Source organism: Sturnus vulgaris, unplaced genomic scaffold (assembly GCF_052056855.1).
Source record: "Sturnus vulgaris isolate bStuVul1 unplaced genomic scaffold, bStuVul1.hap1 Scaffold_195, whole genome shotgun sequence".
Taxonomy (NCBI): Eukaryota; Metazoa; Chordata; class Aves; order Passeriformes; family Sturnidae; genus Sturnus; species Sturnus vulgaris.
In genome coordinates, this window is record NW_028276170.1 from 11,161,718 (window position 1) to 11,176,225 (window position 14,508).

The 14,508-nt window shown below is 53.5% G+C and overlaps 1 protein-coding gene across 1 annotated transcript in view; it reads left to right on the top strand.

The window, feature by feature from the left end:
* Positions 1-2,092: 2,092 nt before the first annotated feature.
* Positions 2,093-14,508, top strand: part of LOC148218079 (uncharacterized) — a 78,620-nt gene continuing 66,204 nt past the window's right edge. Inside the window, 1 exon segment of the mRNA XM_088158044.1 lies at positions 2,093-2,112. Within this exon segment, the coding sequence (XP_088014170.1) occupies positions 2,093-2,112 (20 nt within the window).

Consider the following 14,508-nt stretch of genomic DNA (forward strand, 5'->3'; position numbering starts at 1 on the left):
TGGGAGGAATGTTGAATTTGTCTTTACAAATGAGTTGTGGATCAGCCTGTAGATAAGGCTAGCACTGAGAGATAAAAGAAACAATGGGATGGATTCCACTGATTGATGAATGGAAAGAGATATTTGCCTTTACAAACAAACTGTAGGGCTGCTGATAAATGAAATTGGATATCGAAAGATGAAAGAAGCAACGGGGGGGAAACTATGAATTCTGTAAGAATTAAAAATTAAAAGGGAGGGTTATACATTAGAGGGGAATTTCAGGTATCAGGCGTTCCGGGAAGTCTGTGCCTCTCAAGTACCTCAGCCAATGGGGAAAGAGAGAGGGAAATGCGGCCGGGAAAATAGGATAAAAAGGAGGCTGCGTCCTCCAAAAATTTGAGAGATGCCAGGGGAATGTCCCATGGCCTCTCCCTTTATTCGAATAAAGCAAAAAGGACTCCTCTGTCTCCTTTTTGGACATAAACCTCTGGTGTTTGTGGATTAATTTTCCTGACAAAGGTGACCCGGGAGAGGGACCTCGCCCCCAATATCTTGGGCGATCCTGGTAGGGTTTTTTTGAAAGGGGGAGGGATATTTGGAGCTCACCCGAAGTATCTTTGGGTCTCCCTGTTTGTGTATTTCGGGAGGCGGCGGGCGGAGCGATGTTTGCATCTTGCAGGGCTCCAGAGCTGTCCCGAAATCCCCTTTTGGGGGATCCTGCGGGGTCCCCGGGTGGTTTTTTTGGGGATGTCTGGGTGGCGGCTGCAGACAGAGCCCCGGCGGTGGGTGGGGGATGGAGGTCCCCGGAGCCCCGTGGCGATCGCCCGGGACTGGCAGGGCGAGGGGAGCAGCCTTGAGGGGGGGAAAGCGAAAAGGGGAGAGCCCCGGGAGTGCCGGAGCCTGGAATGGGGGCCTGGAGAGGGGGGACCCCGAGAGCCGGGAGTGAGGGGAGCCTGGAGAAGGGGCAGCTCGGAGAAGGGATGAGCCTGGAGACGGGGAACCCCTGGGACACCAAAGTGGGGATAGAAAGGGGGGGACCCCTGTGAGCCCCGGCAGGCCGGAGCAGGGAGTCAGGTGAGGAGGCGCCCCTGGGAGCCCAGAACGCTCGGCATCCCTTAGTGCCACCCAGAGAGGGGCACCCATGGGACCCTCAGCAGCCCAGAGAAGGGGGAACCCCAGAATCCCAAAGTGGGGAGACCAAAGAGGGGGGACCCCTGGAATTCCCGGGAAGCCTGGAGCATCGGGACACCCTGCAGAGGAGGGACCACCACATATATGCAGGATCCAGGGCATCCAGGACAAGGGGATCCCCAGAACCTCATAGTGGGGACCCCTGTCTTGGGGTGACTGTATGATGCCTGTACCCACAAATCGTCTGTTCTGTTGGTGTTGGATATTGAATTCTGCAGTTTTAAGACTGGTTCCAGAAGTGAAGGGTGGGAAAGAAGAAGTGCAGAGTTTGTTATCAGAGACTGCACAGGCTCCCCCACATTCCTGCTCACAGACTGTGTTGTCTGCAGTGGACAGCCAGAGAGAGCTCTCTTTTTTTTGCTTTTGGTTAATTTTTCTGCCTAGCTGAGGCAGAGAATCTCCCTGGACTGTGTGTTTTGGGTTTTTTTCCTGGAACTGTTTGAACCTGCTCTGGACTGAAAACCCAGAAGGGCATCGGGAGCTCACACCTGTGGCCCACCAGGCCTGGCCTGGGCCGTGGCATTTCCCAGCACAGGAGGGACTGAGAACAGACTGAGTGAGCCGGGCAGCCCAGGGAAAGAACTCTTCTAAATCTGTCATCTCTTGGGAACAGCGAGGGGTTTTGCTGTTTGGTTTTGTTCATTTTTGTGCTGGGAGGTGTACTGCCTGTTGAATAAACAGTTTTTTCCTTTTCTACTTCTCTCCGAGGGAGTATTTATTCCCGAGACAACTGGGGGAGGGACGGCTTGAATTTCTTTCCCAGAGGGACTCCATTTAGAGGTTTCCTCACAAGTTTGCCCTAAACCAGGACAAATACTTCTTTGGCACCCAACGCGTTGCAAGAAAGTGGAAAAGAAAACCTGATCTGATTGCATTTTGGTTTTACTTACTCTGTATTGGGGTAAAGCAGTCAGTAACCATGTTTTTTGAATTCATAATGTCTGTCAGGGTGAAGGCCTTTATGTGTCTTGGGTCCCTAGACTTTTTTGAGGTTTTAATACCTTTCTGGTCTCTGGGCTTATTTTCTTATCTGGAGATGGCTCCAGTAGTGTCCCTCATATGCAGTTTTTTCAGTAGAGGAGGACAAATTAGAATAGCTGTTGTGCTGGGCTCAGTGATTATGATTTATAGAAAGTTTATAAAGCTACTGAAGTTTGTTCCAGATATTTATGGTTCATGGTTTCTTCATCCAACCCTGCATCCCATTTCCAATAGCCTGTTTTGGGAATTCATTAGTAATTGCATCTAGTTTGTTAGAGGAGGAGCAGGGGATGAGGCTTTTTTGCCTTTCCTTCTTCTCCTTTGAATCTGTTAAGTCATTTTTTGAGGATCTTCACTTTCCCCTGAATGTCAAGGATACCACTGTCCTGGTATTTCATCTGGTAAGCTTCCTCTGCACAGTCTGCAGCCTCTCTAGAATGAGGGCTGAGGTGTCCAGAGGAGCTGATGGGACCCCTGACCCAGGAGTAGGCCCAGGCATGGAAAATTCTGAGTGGGATGGGGAATGGGAGAGAATGGGCAGAACCCTGAAGAAATTTTCTGATCCCCCAGCCTGGGAATTTTCACGTGAACAAATTCAGAACCCAGATGAAGTGGGGAAATATCTGGAATAGAAGGTCCATGATGATTCTAATGAGAAAAAGATCATTGCAGTAAGCTGGGCCCTAGCATATGCTTATTGCACACTGCTAGATACCGTAGGGCAGCAGAGAGAGGCAGGGGGGCAGGGAGATAAATCAGCCAATACCCCAGTCACTCAGGCTGTAGCTAAACCAGACAGTGAGCCTAAGCCACTGGCAGTTGCTGTGGGGAGGAAGCACACCAGCAAAACTGATCGGCCAGTGGGTGATGATGATCCAGGGGAAGGATCCTCAAAGTGAGCTCCTGGTACAAAATCAGAAGTCAGAGCAACTGAGACAGGATCAGAAGCCAATATTGAGTCCTTATCCCTGAAAGACCTTCGTGGCCTGAGAAAGGATCACACCTGATGACCTGATGAATCTATAATTAGCTGGCTGGTCCGTCTTTGGGATGCTGCAGGCGAGGCCACAATTCTGGATGGCACTGAAGCCAGGAATTTGGGGTCCCTGTCACATGATCCCGTTATTGACCAAGGAATGGTGAGGGGGGCTAATCCTCAGAGTCTCTGGGCACGGGTCCTGGGAAGTGTGGCATAAAGATATCTGTGTGCAGATGATCTCTGTATGCAGCAAACCCAGTGGGAGACCATAGAACAAGGGGTTCAACGCTTGAGAGAAATGGCAGTGGCAGAGATTGTTTTTTCAGATGACCTAACAACTAGGAATCCGGACTTGGTACCATGTACATCTGTGATGTGGCGAAAACTTGTACGACTTGGGCCACAAGAATACGCTTCTGCTTTAGCAACAATGAAGCTGGAGGAAAGGGAGGAGACCGTGCTCGATATGGAGAAGAAGCTCCGAGCATATGCAGATGCCGTGCATGGCCCAACACATGCCAGAATCTCAGCTGTGGAAACACTTCTACAGAAATGAGAGGATAAGATAGAGGAGAACCACAGGAAACTCAGGGAGGAGATGAAAGAGGGATTTCTCCAAATCTTGGCTGTACAGATCAAAAGTTCTGGCCCCAAACGTAAACGTTCCCCAGATGGGGAGAGAAGACCCTTCTCACGAGCTGAGCTGGATTCTGGAGAAAACATGAAGAAGAGGGATGGAAAATCTACTGTTGCTCTGGTAAAACTGGTGCTTGAATTGCAGGACAGTGAGATGCAGAGAGGGATTTCCACAAAAAAAGGTGGAACTTCACCAAACTTCACCAAAAAGGAAGCAGCTCCAGTTGCCGGTAGTCAAACTGCCAGGTATGATGATGATGATGATGACATGTCCAATCCCCTTGAAGGAACCTCCAAGACATAGCTCAGGAAAGAAGAATAACCAGGCTTAGAGGGGCCCTGCCTCTAGCCAGTGTCCTGGGGTACAATGCAAAAATGTGTATTCTATCACCATCTGTTAAAATGTGGGAGGGGTGGTGATCCTTATCTCTGTGGGAGATATCCTCTGCTGATGTGCCATCTGATAAGATGGGGGGATGATCATCGTTATCTATTCACAACCCATCCCTCCTCCAGAAGATATATTCTGTTAATGGGCCATTAAGTCCTATTGTGTGACTGATAAGATTACATCACCCCATTGGGAGATGCCCCAACCAGGGGCAGGAGCCAAGCCTTTCCTACCTAGATAAAAAACTGGGGTTTGGGACCCGAGGGCAGACCTTTATACTGGATCCCAGAGGAAAGTCGGACCTTTTTCCACATCATCGCTGGATCTTCGGAGGAAAACTGCACCTTCTACAGGAGCACTGCTTCAACAGAACCACATCTGTCATCCAGGAGGACTGCAGCCACCATTTATACGGACTGCTACCAACACCCTGACTGACAGGGTGTCAGGTTGTATTTCTGACTGTGTTGGTGGTTGTTTCTTTTATATTATTGCATGTATTTTATTTTTTTCTCTTTTCTCCTATTAAATTGTATTACTGACTTGGAGTCTCGCACTGGTTTTACTTTCAAACCAACACATTAATTGGCGCCCAACGTGGGGCACGAAGGGTGCTGAGGAAAGTCAGTATTACAATTTTGTTTTCACCATGATTCTCAACATGCTTACATGGGTTTTATATCTTGCTCTCTATATTTTTCCACACATGGGGAACTATCTGCCAGCTGTAATGCTCCTGTGTAGACCAGGATATGGTATAAAAATTGCTTTACTGGCCTATTATGTCTACTGCATGATAACCTCTGAGGCAATGAACATAATCCGGAATATATACTCGACTTTGTTTGCTTGTCCTAGTCTAGGTTGCTACATCCGGGGTTTTAACAATCACACCCAGCCCTTGGGGGGAGGGGTAAAGGATGATTTTTTCCAATCTTTCCGGCCTGATACAGTAGTTTTTGGAAATGTTGAGTTCCCGCTGGATGCTAAGGACAGCACAATATTGTTGTTAGTTCTGCTTTGTCTCCTCTGCACAGCCTTTACAGCCTACAACATGCTTAGAAACAGAACACTACATGGCGTATTGATGCGTATTCTTGAGGAAGAGGAAAAAAGAAACAAATCAACTTCGTCCACGACTGCACAGAATGTCACAAAGAGGAGAAGAACCAAACAAAAAGCAACAGTGCCCGTGTCTATGCAGACTGCCACAAAGGAGGAAAAAGCCAAAAGCGAAGCAACAGTGTCCGTGTCTACGCAGACTGCCACAGAGGAGGAAAAAGCCAAAAGCAAAGCAACGGTGTCCGTGTCTATGCAGTCTGCCACAGAGGAGAAAAAAGCCAGAAGCACCATCAGCATCTCCACACAAACCATCACTGAGCCAGAACAGCCTAGACCAGTAGCAGTTGCGCCCGTTCAGAAGAAGAAATCAAAGAGCAAATCAGTTCGCATAGTGACTGACGAGGACGTGGCAGGACCTTCGCACCCAGCAGAAGTGACAGAGCCAGAGATCATCACTCGCTCTCTATCCCTGGGTGAGCTGCGTGACCTGCGGAGGGAATTCACCCGCCAGACAAATGAGTCCATCTTGACCTGGCTGCTCCGCATCTGGGACGCTGCAGCCAATGACACCATTCTGGATGGATGTGAGGCCAGGCAACTGGGATCTCTGTCCCGGGATGTGGTCATTGACCAGGGGATTGGGAGAACCCAAGAAACTCTCAGCCTCTGGCGGCGACTGCTGACAAGTGTGAAGGACAGATACCTTTGTAAAGAAGATCTTCAGGTGCACCAAGGAAAATGGAGCACAATAGAACAAGGTATCCGATGCCTGAGGGAATTGGCCGTGCTGGAGATCATTTTCTCAGAAGATGAGAGATTTCCTAAGAGCCCAGACTGTGTCCGGTGCACGTCACAGATGTGGTTGAGATTTGCACGACTTGGACCAGAGATGTATTCCCGTTACCTGGCAACGCTGCAGTGGAGGGAAGGTGAGGACATGGTAGGCGTCTTGGCCAATAAACTAAGAATTTATGAGGACACTGTCACAGCCCCATTTCGTACCCATGTCTCATCCGTGGAAACACGGCTGGTGGAGCAAGTCCGAAGCCTGATTGAAGAGGGCCATCAGAAACTAAAAAAAGAACTTAAGGAAAACAACTACCAGATCTCTCCTGAACCAACAAGAGTTTCTGCCATTAGGAGCCGGCGTTCCTCAGGCAGGGAGAGAGGACACACTCCACGAGGTAACCTCTGGTTTTTCCTTCAGGAGCATGGAGAAGACATGAGGAAGTGGGATGGAAAACCCACCTCCTCCTTAGCAGCCCGGGTACGGGAGCTGAAAAGAGGGACACCTACCCCAAGAAGTTCATCTAGAGTCAATGCTGCTCCAGTCTCTCGTGTACAGAACTCCAGACAGTATCAGAATGATGATATGACTGATCCTCTTGAAGGAACCTCAAGAACCTATTTACAGGGAGAGAGCAACGTGTACCAGGATCAGGAATAGAGGAGCCCTGCCTCTAGCCAGGTAGAGGAGAGGGATAATCGGATCTATTGGACTGTGTGGATCCGATGGCCTGGCACATCCGACCCACAAAAACATAAGGCTTTGGTTGACACCGGCGCCCAGTGTACTCTGATGCCATCAAAGTATGTAGGAGAAGAATCCATCTCTATTTCTGGGGTAACAGGAGGATCCCAGCAGCTGACTGTAGTGGAGGCCGAAGTGAGTTTAACTGGGAACAGGTGGCAGAAACACCCCATCGTGACTGGCCCAGAGGCCCCATGCATCCTTGGCATAGACTATCTTAGAAATGGATACTTCAAAGACCCAAAAGGATATCGCTGGGCTTTCGGGATAGCTGCTGTAGAGACAGACGGCATTAGAAAACTGAGCACCTTGCCTGGTCTTGCAGATGACCCCTCTGCTGTGGGACTACTGAGAGTTGAAGAGCAACGGGTACCAATCGCCAGAACAACAGTACACCGCCGGCAATACCGTACTGACAGAGACTCAGTGATTCCCATCCATGAAATGATCCGTAAACTGGAGAGCCAAGGGGTGGTCAGCAAAACCCACTCACCCTTCAACAGCCCCATCTGGCCTGTGCGTAAATCTGAAGGAGAATGGAGATTGACCGTAGACTATCGTGCATTGAATGAGGTGACTCCACCGCTGAGCGCTGCTGTGCCGGACATGCTGGAACTGCAGTATGAGCTGGAGTCCAAGGCAGCAAAGTGGTATGCCACTATCGATATCGCCAATGCATTTTTCTCCATTCCTCTGGCAGCAGAATGCAGGCCTCAGTTTGCTTTCACCTGGAGGGGTGTGCAGTACACCTGGAATCGTCTGCCCCAGGGGTGGAAGCACAGTCCCACCATCTGTCATGGGCTGATCCAGGCTGCACTGGAGAAGGGTGAGGCCCCCGAACATCTACAGTATATCGATGACATCATTGTATGGGGCAGCACAGCAGGGGAAGTCTTCGAGAAAGGAGAGAAGATTATCCAGATTCTGCTGAAAGCTGGTTTTGCCATTAAGCGAAGTAAAGTTAAGGGACCAGCTCAGGAAATTCAGTTTCTAGGAGTCAAGTGGCAAGATGGACGTCGTCAGATCCCAACAGAGGTAATTAATAAGATCACTGCTATGTCTCCACCTACCAACAAGAAGGAAACACAAGCCTTCCTAGGTGCCATAGGCTTTTGGAGAATGCACATTCCTGAGTACAGTCAGATCGTGAGCCCTCTTTACCTGGTTACCCGCAAGAAGAACGATTTCCACTGGGGCCCTGAGCAGCAGCAAGCCTTCGCCCAGATCAAGCAGGAGATTGCTCATGCAGTAGCCCTTGGCCCAGTCAGGACGGGACCAGATGTGAAGAACGTGCTCTACTCTGCAGCCGGGAACCATGGTTTGTCTTGGAGCCTGTGGCAGAAGGTGCCTGGTGAGACTCGGGGTCGACCACTGGGATTCTGGAGCAGAAGCTACAAAGGATCTGAAGCCAACTACACTCCCACAGAGAAGGAGATCTTGGCCGCCTATGAAGGAGTTCAAGCTGCCTCAGAGGTGATTGGCACAGAAACACAACTCCTCCTGGCACCCCGACTACCAGTGCTGGGCTGGATGTTCAAGGGAAAGGTGCCTTCCACACATCACGCCACTGACACCACATGGAGCAAGTGGATTGCCCTCATCACTCAGCGCGCCCGTATTGGGAATCCAAATCGCCCTGGGATTCTGGAAATAATTACAAACTGGCCTGAAGGTGAGACTTTTGGATTGTCTTCTGAAGAAGAAGAGGAACAAGTGGCACGTGCTGAGGAAGCCCCACCATATAATGAGCTACCGGAGGCTGAAAGACGATATGCCCTCTTCACTGATGGTTCCTGCCGAATTGTAGGCACTAACCGGAAATGGAAAGCTGCAGTATGGAGCCCCACACGACAAGTTGCACAAGCTACCGAGGGACAAGGTGGATCGAGTCAGGTCGCAGAGCTAAAAGCCGTCCAGTTGGCTTTGGATATTGCTGAACGAGAGAAGTGGCCAAGGCTCTATCTCTACACTGACTCATGGATGGTAGCTAATGCTCTGTGGGGTTGGCTGGATCGCTGGAAAAAGGCCAACTGGCAACGCAGAGGGAAACCCATATGGGCAGCTGAGATTTGGCAGGACATTGCTGCCCGAATAGAGAAACTGACCATAAAGGTTCGACACGTGGATGCACATGTACCCAAAAGCCGGGCTAATGAAGAACATCACAACAACGAGCAGGTGGACCGAGCTGCCAAAGTGAAAGTATCACAGGTGGATCTAGACTGGCAGCACAAGGGAGAATCATTCCTAGCTCGTTGGGCCCATGATGCCTCTGGTCATCAGGGGAGAGATGCGACGTACCGATGGGCCCGTGACCGAGGGGTGGACCTTACCATGGACAGTATCTCACAGGTCATCCACGACTGCGAGACCTGTGCCGCAATCAAACAGGCCAAGCGGGTAAAGCCTCTGTGGTATGGTGGACGATGGTCAAAGTACAGGTATGGGGAAGCCTGGCAAATTGACTACATCACCCTTCCCCAAACCCGCCAGGGCAAACGCTACGTACTGACCATGGTGGAAGCAACCACAGGATGGTTAGAGACCTACCCTGTGCCTCATGCCACTGCCCGGAACACCATCTTGGGCCTAGAAAAACAAGTCCTTTGGAGGCATGGTACCCCTGAGAGAATTGAATCAGACAACGGAACCCATTTCAAGAACGGTCTTATCAACACGTGGGCCAAAGAACATGGCATTGAATGGATATATCATATTCCTTACCATGCGCCAGCTGCCGGGAAAGTTGAACGGTGTAATGGACTCCTTAAGACTACTTTGAAAGCACTTGGTGGTGGAACCTTCAGAAATTGGGAAATGAACTTGGCCAAAGCCACCTGGATGGTTAACACTCGAGGGTCCATCAATCGAGCCGGTCCTGCCCACTCTGAACCCCTGCACACAGTGGATGGGGACAAGGTCCCAGTGGTACACATGAAAGGTATTTTAGGAAAGACTGTTTGGATTAATCCCACCACAGGCAAAGGCAAACCAATCCGTGGGATTGTTTTTGCTCAAGGACCTGGTTACACTTGGTGGGTAATGCAGAAAGATGGGGAAACCCGTTGTGTACCGCAAAGAGACCTAATTTTTAGTGAGAACTGTATGTAAGGTTTCATTTTGTATTATATATCTGTAAGAGGGTATTGGTTTGGGTGTGATGTAGATGGTAATAGAATAAGGGGTGGATTATGTCCTGGGGTACAATGCAAAAATGTGTATTCTATCACCATCTGTTAAAATGTGGGAGGGGTGGTGATCCTTATCTCTGTGGGAGATATCCTCTGCTGATGTGCCATCTGATAAGATGGGGGGATGATCATCGTTATCTATTCACAACCCATCCCTCCTCCAGAAGATATATTCTGTTAATGGGCCATTAAGTCCTATTGTGTGACTGATAAGATTACATCACCCCATTGGGAGATGCCCCAACCAGGGGCAGGAGCCAAGCCTTTCCTACCTAGATAAAAAACTGGGGTTTGGGACCCGAGGGCAGACCTTTATACTGGATCCCAGAGGAAAGTCGGACCTTTTTCCACATCATCGCTGGATCTTCGGAGGAAAACTGCACCTTCTACAGGAGCACTGCTTCAACAGAACCACATCTGTCATCCAGGAGGACTGCAGCCACCATTTATACGGACTGCTACCAACACCCTGACTGACAGGGTGTCAGGTTGTATTTCTGACTGTGTTGGTGGTTGTTTCTTTTATATTATTGCATGTATTTTATTTTTTTCTCTTTTCTCCTATTAAATTGTATTACTGACTTGGAGTCTCGCACTGGTTTTACTTTCAAACCAACACAGCCAGGTAGAGGCTGGGGAAATCCAGGTTTTTTGGACTGTGTGGATTCGTTGGCCTGGCACATCAGAACCACGAAAATATGAGGCCTTGGTCAACCCTGGCTCACAGTGCACATTGATTCCATCAAGGCAAGTGGGGGCAGAATCTGTTTCTATCACAAATGAGAGCATGTGCCAAAGTCAATAGTCTGGGTTTAAAGAAGAGTAAATGAGAGGCAGAGAGAATGACAAAGAGAGAAAAATAGAAATGGAATAGAGGTGGGGGATGAGAAAGAGAGTGACAGAGACAGATTAAGTAGAAAACCTCACCACTCTGTGGATCCCAATGGCGTCCTGTGGATGCTCTACATCTCTGTCTTCTTGGTGCTCAGGGTCCCCCACAAACACGGAGTTCAGGGGGTCCATACACACTTGGGGCAGGTGGGAAGGCCCAGGTTCCTCCCCTGGCAGGGACAAGTCTGACACAGGCTCTGGCAGCAGCCTCTGGCTCTGCTGCATCCCTTTGCATCAGGAGCAGTGCTCTGCTGCAAGGCCTCAGCAGTGAGTCTGGGCAGCGCTTTGGGGCTCTTGGATGGATTCTGGCACCTCCTCAGCTGCCCCTCACGGCAATGTGCCGTGGATGTGGCCCCAGGGTGGGGATTTTCCAGCAGAGCCAGTTTGTGTGAGGGAGGATGGGTGTTCAGTGCCTGTGGGCAGAGGTTCCCCCACAGCCCCAGAACTCTCCTCCTCCCTGGCTGGCTGTGGGCAGTGTGTGCAAACGTGGCCTCAGCAGATGAGCCTGTGGGCTACGGCCTCCCCCAGCCCCAGCCTGGCCCAAGCTGATTTTCAGGACAGCTGCTGGCTTTGGCTTTCTTTGGATACATTCTCCTGCCTCAGTTTTGTGTCCTTGTCCCTAGACCAGAGGCAATTGATCAATGGTGTCACCTTGATGGTACCTCAGGTGCTGTTAGGCCGCTCAAGTCCCAGGCCAAAGCTGCAGACAGGTGAAGGAGGGCTGGGCTGGGGTGGTCTCAGCCTCTTTATTCAGTTCAGCCATAATGTGCAAATCTCCTTCCTGGCAGCGTTTAAGCCATTCCCCATAACATTTCAGTGTGTGACACCGCTGCTGTGCCCCGAGCCCTGTGAGGCCCAGTGGCCCAGGACAGACCCCCCGAGCCCCACAGTGCCAGGCCTGGCTTTGCCGGCTGGGCTGTGCGGGGCCAGAGGAATTGGCCGGATGGACGCAGGCAGGGAGTTGTGGTCAGCGGCTCCATGGGCGGCTGCAGGCCGGGAATGAGGGGTGTCCCTCAGGGAGGGCTCTGCCTCGGCCCCGGGGGGGCCCAATGCGAGGGCGAGGGGCTGGGGGGGCCATGGGGGCGTTCGATCAATGGGGAGGGCCCGGGGAGTGCTGAGAAGGGGGTGGTGAGTGGGGGGGAGGGAGGGGTCCCATGGATTTGGGGGGAGTCTTGATGAGTGTGGGGGGAGTCCCATGGATTTTGGGGTCCTGGTGACGGGGGGGGAGCGGTGAGTGGGGGGGGTCCCATAGATGGGGGAGGGGCGGTGAGTGAGGGGGGGGGGGTCCTGGCGCCCTGGGGTGGTCCCAAGTATCCGGGGGGGTCCCAGCGCTTTGGGGGGGTCGGTGAACGGGGGGGCAGTGAATAGGGGGAGCCCCGGTAAATTGGGGGGGTCCCTGGTGATAACCGGAGGAGGAGAGGGGGGAAAGGAGCGAGCCCCAAGGGACTCCCCCCGGTGCTGGGGACACCCCGGTGCCCCCCCAGCGCACGGCCCCCCCCATTCCCGCTCCTGTTCCCGGGGGAAGTCAAAGGGGAGGGGCGGAATCCCCGGGATGGGCAGGGGGGGCACAAAGGGGGGTCCGGGCCCTGTGCACCGGAGGGTGGTCGGTACACGAGGGGGGGGTCCAGTCCCGGTGCCCGAGGGGGCGTCCCGGTGCCCGGTGATTCGTGAGGGGGTGTCCGGTGATTCCTGGGGAGGTCTCCGGTGGTCCTGGTGCATGACGGGGGGGTCCCGGTGACTCATGGAGGGGTCTCCGGTGATCTCGGTGCCCGAGGCTGGCGATGTTTGAGGGGGGGTCCGGCGGTCCCGGTGCACGATGAGGGGGTGTCACTGCTCGATGGGGGGGGGGGAGTCCCGGTGCACGGTGACGGTGCTGATTGATGGGCGAGGTCCTCTGGTGGTCCCGGTGCCCGGTGATTGATGGAGGGGGTCTCCGGCGATTCCTCGGGAAAGGGGGGGCGGTCCGGTGATGCCGGTGCACGAGGAGGGGAGAGAGGAAACTCGAGGGTCCTGAGGGGTCCCGGTGCACGAGGACGGTTAAATTCGGGGGTCCTGGTGCTCGGAGGGGGGGTCGGTTCCTGGTGTGTGACACAGAGAGAGACCCCGGTGACACTGGGGACCCTGGCACGGGGCTGGTGACACTCAGGGGCTCCGGGTGGCACAGAGACTCTCCCCAAATTCTCTGGCACGAGGTCCTGGTGGCACGAGGGGCTCTCGGTGATACGAGCAGCTGGTGGCACTCCAGGGGCTCCTGGTGGCACAAGGAGTTGGGGGCACTTGAGGGGCTCTTGGTGACACAGGGCTCTCGGTGTCACTCGCGGAGCCCTCGGTGACACGAGGAGCCCCCCAATTCATCTGGGTGACACAAAGAGCTCCCCAAACTGGTCTGGGTGACACGAGGAGACGGTGGCACGAGAGGAGCCCTATGCACGAGGATCCGTTGCACGAGGACCCCCAAAATTCCTCGAGCGAACCCCCCCGAAATCCTCACGCGAGCCCAATTCCCCCCCTCTCCTGCTCCTCACCCCGGGGGTCTCCGGGTGATCCCGCCCCATGTCCTTCCCTTTCCCCCAGGACTGGGAAGGTCGGAGGGACTGAAGGGGGGGGTGCAGGTGCGGGTTTTTTCGGGGGGGTCCAGGCGGCCCCCGGGGCGGGGTCAGTGCTCAGCAGCGGGGCCGCGCCGCTCGCACCCGTTGGCCGAGATCGGAGGGGGCGGGGGCGGCCCGGGGACCCCCCTGAACCCCCAAATCAGACCCGGGTCTGCTGCTTTAGTCCTGTGCTCCCAGCGCTGATTTTTCTCTTTATTCAGTCTTTTGGTGTATTTTTTTTGCTAAGATTTAATAAACCTTTAAAATTTTACAAAGTCAGAGTCGTTTCTCCCACCCTGCACTGCCGGGGTAGGAGGTGCAGTTGGAAAGAGGGAGGCGTGTGGAAAGCTGGTTTGAAGGGTCTTCATTTACTTCTCATCATCCTGCTCTGAGTTTTTGGAGTTTTCTGCCAGAAATCTCTCCCCTCTCCCACTCATCCACAGGGGTTGTGGGGCAGTTTTCCCTTTTTGGGGGAAATTAAAGCCAAGCACAGACGCTCCTAATTAGGGGGTAGGAGAAGTGAGGCTCCAGGGCTGCGCGCTGAGCCGGAGGCAGCGAACACGCAGGGCTGGGAAAGGCGTGCCGGGAGCTGCGGAGAACTTTGTTTGTGTTTCCAGGCCAATGGCGGCTCGGGCCCGGGCCCGTTCCAGGGCTGTTCCTCATCTCCGCCTTTGCCCTCCCACAGCCCGGGGGGCCCTGAGAGCGCGGGCCGAGGCTGGGCCGTGTGCAGAGCCCGGCCCTCGCTGCCATTGGCTGATTGTGCCAATGTCACTCCTGGTTCTGGCGCGCTGATTGGGCAGAGCAGCAAAGGCGCCATTGTGGCAGCGTCTGTGCGGGCCCGGCAGCGGCGGCAGCGGCCGGAGCCCGGGGAGGCGGCGGCGGCGGAGCTCGGAGGCGGCCCCAGCGCAGGTGGGAGCCGCGCTGGGTTGTGCGGGGGCTCGGGGCTCGCTGCGGGCCTCGGGGGCGGCAGGGGGCTCTGGCGGGTTGGTTGTGCCGGTGCCGGCCCGTGTTGGCGCTGGGCTGAGGGCGCTGCGGGAGCGGCTGCCCGCGGTCTCCTTCCCGCTGGGGCCTCGGCAGGAGCCGGT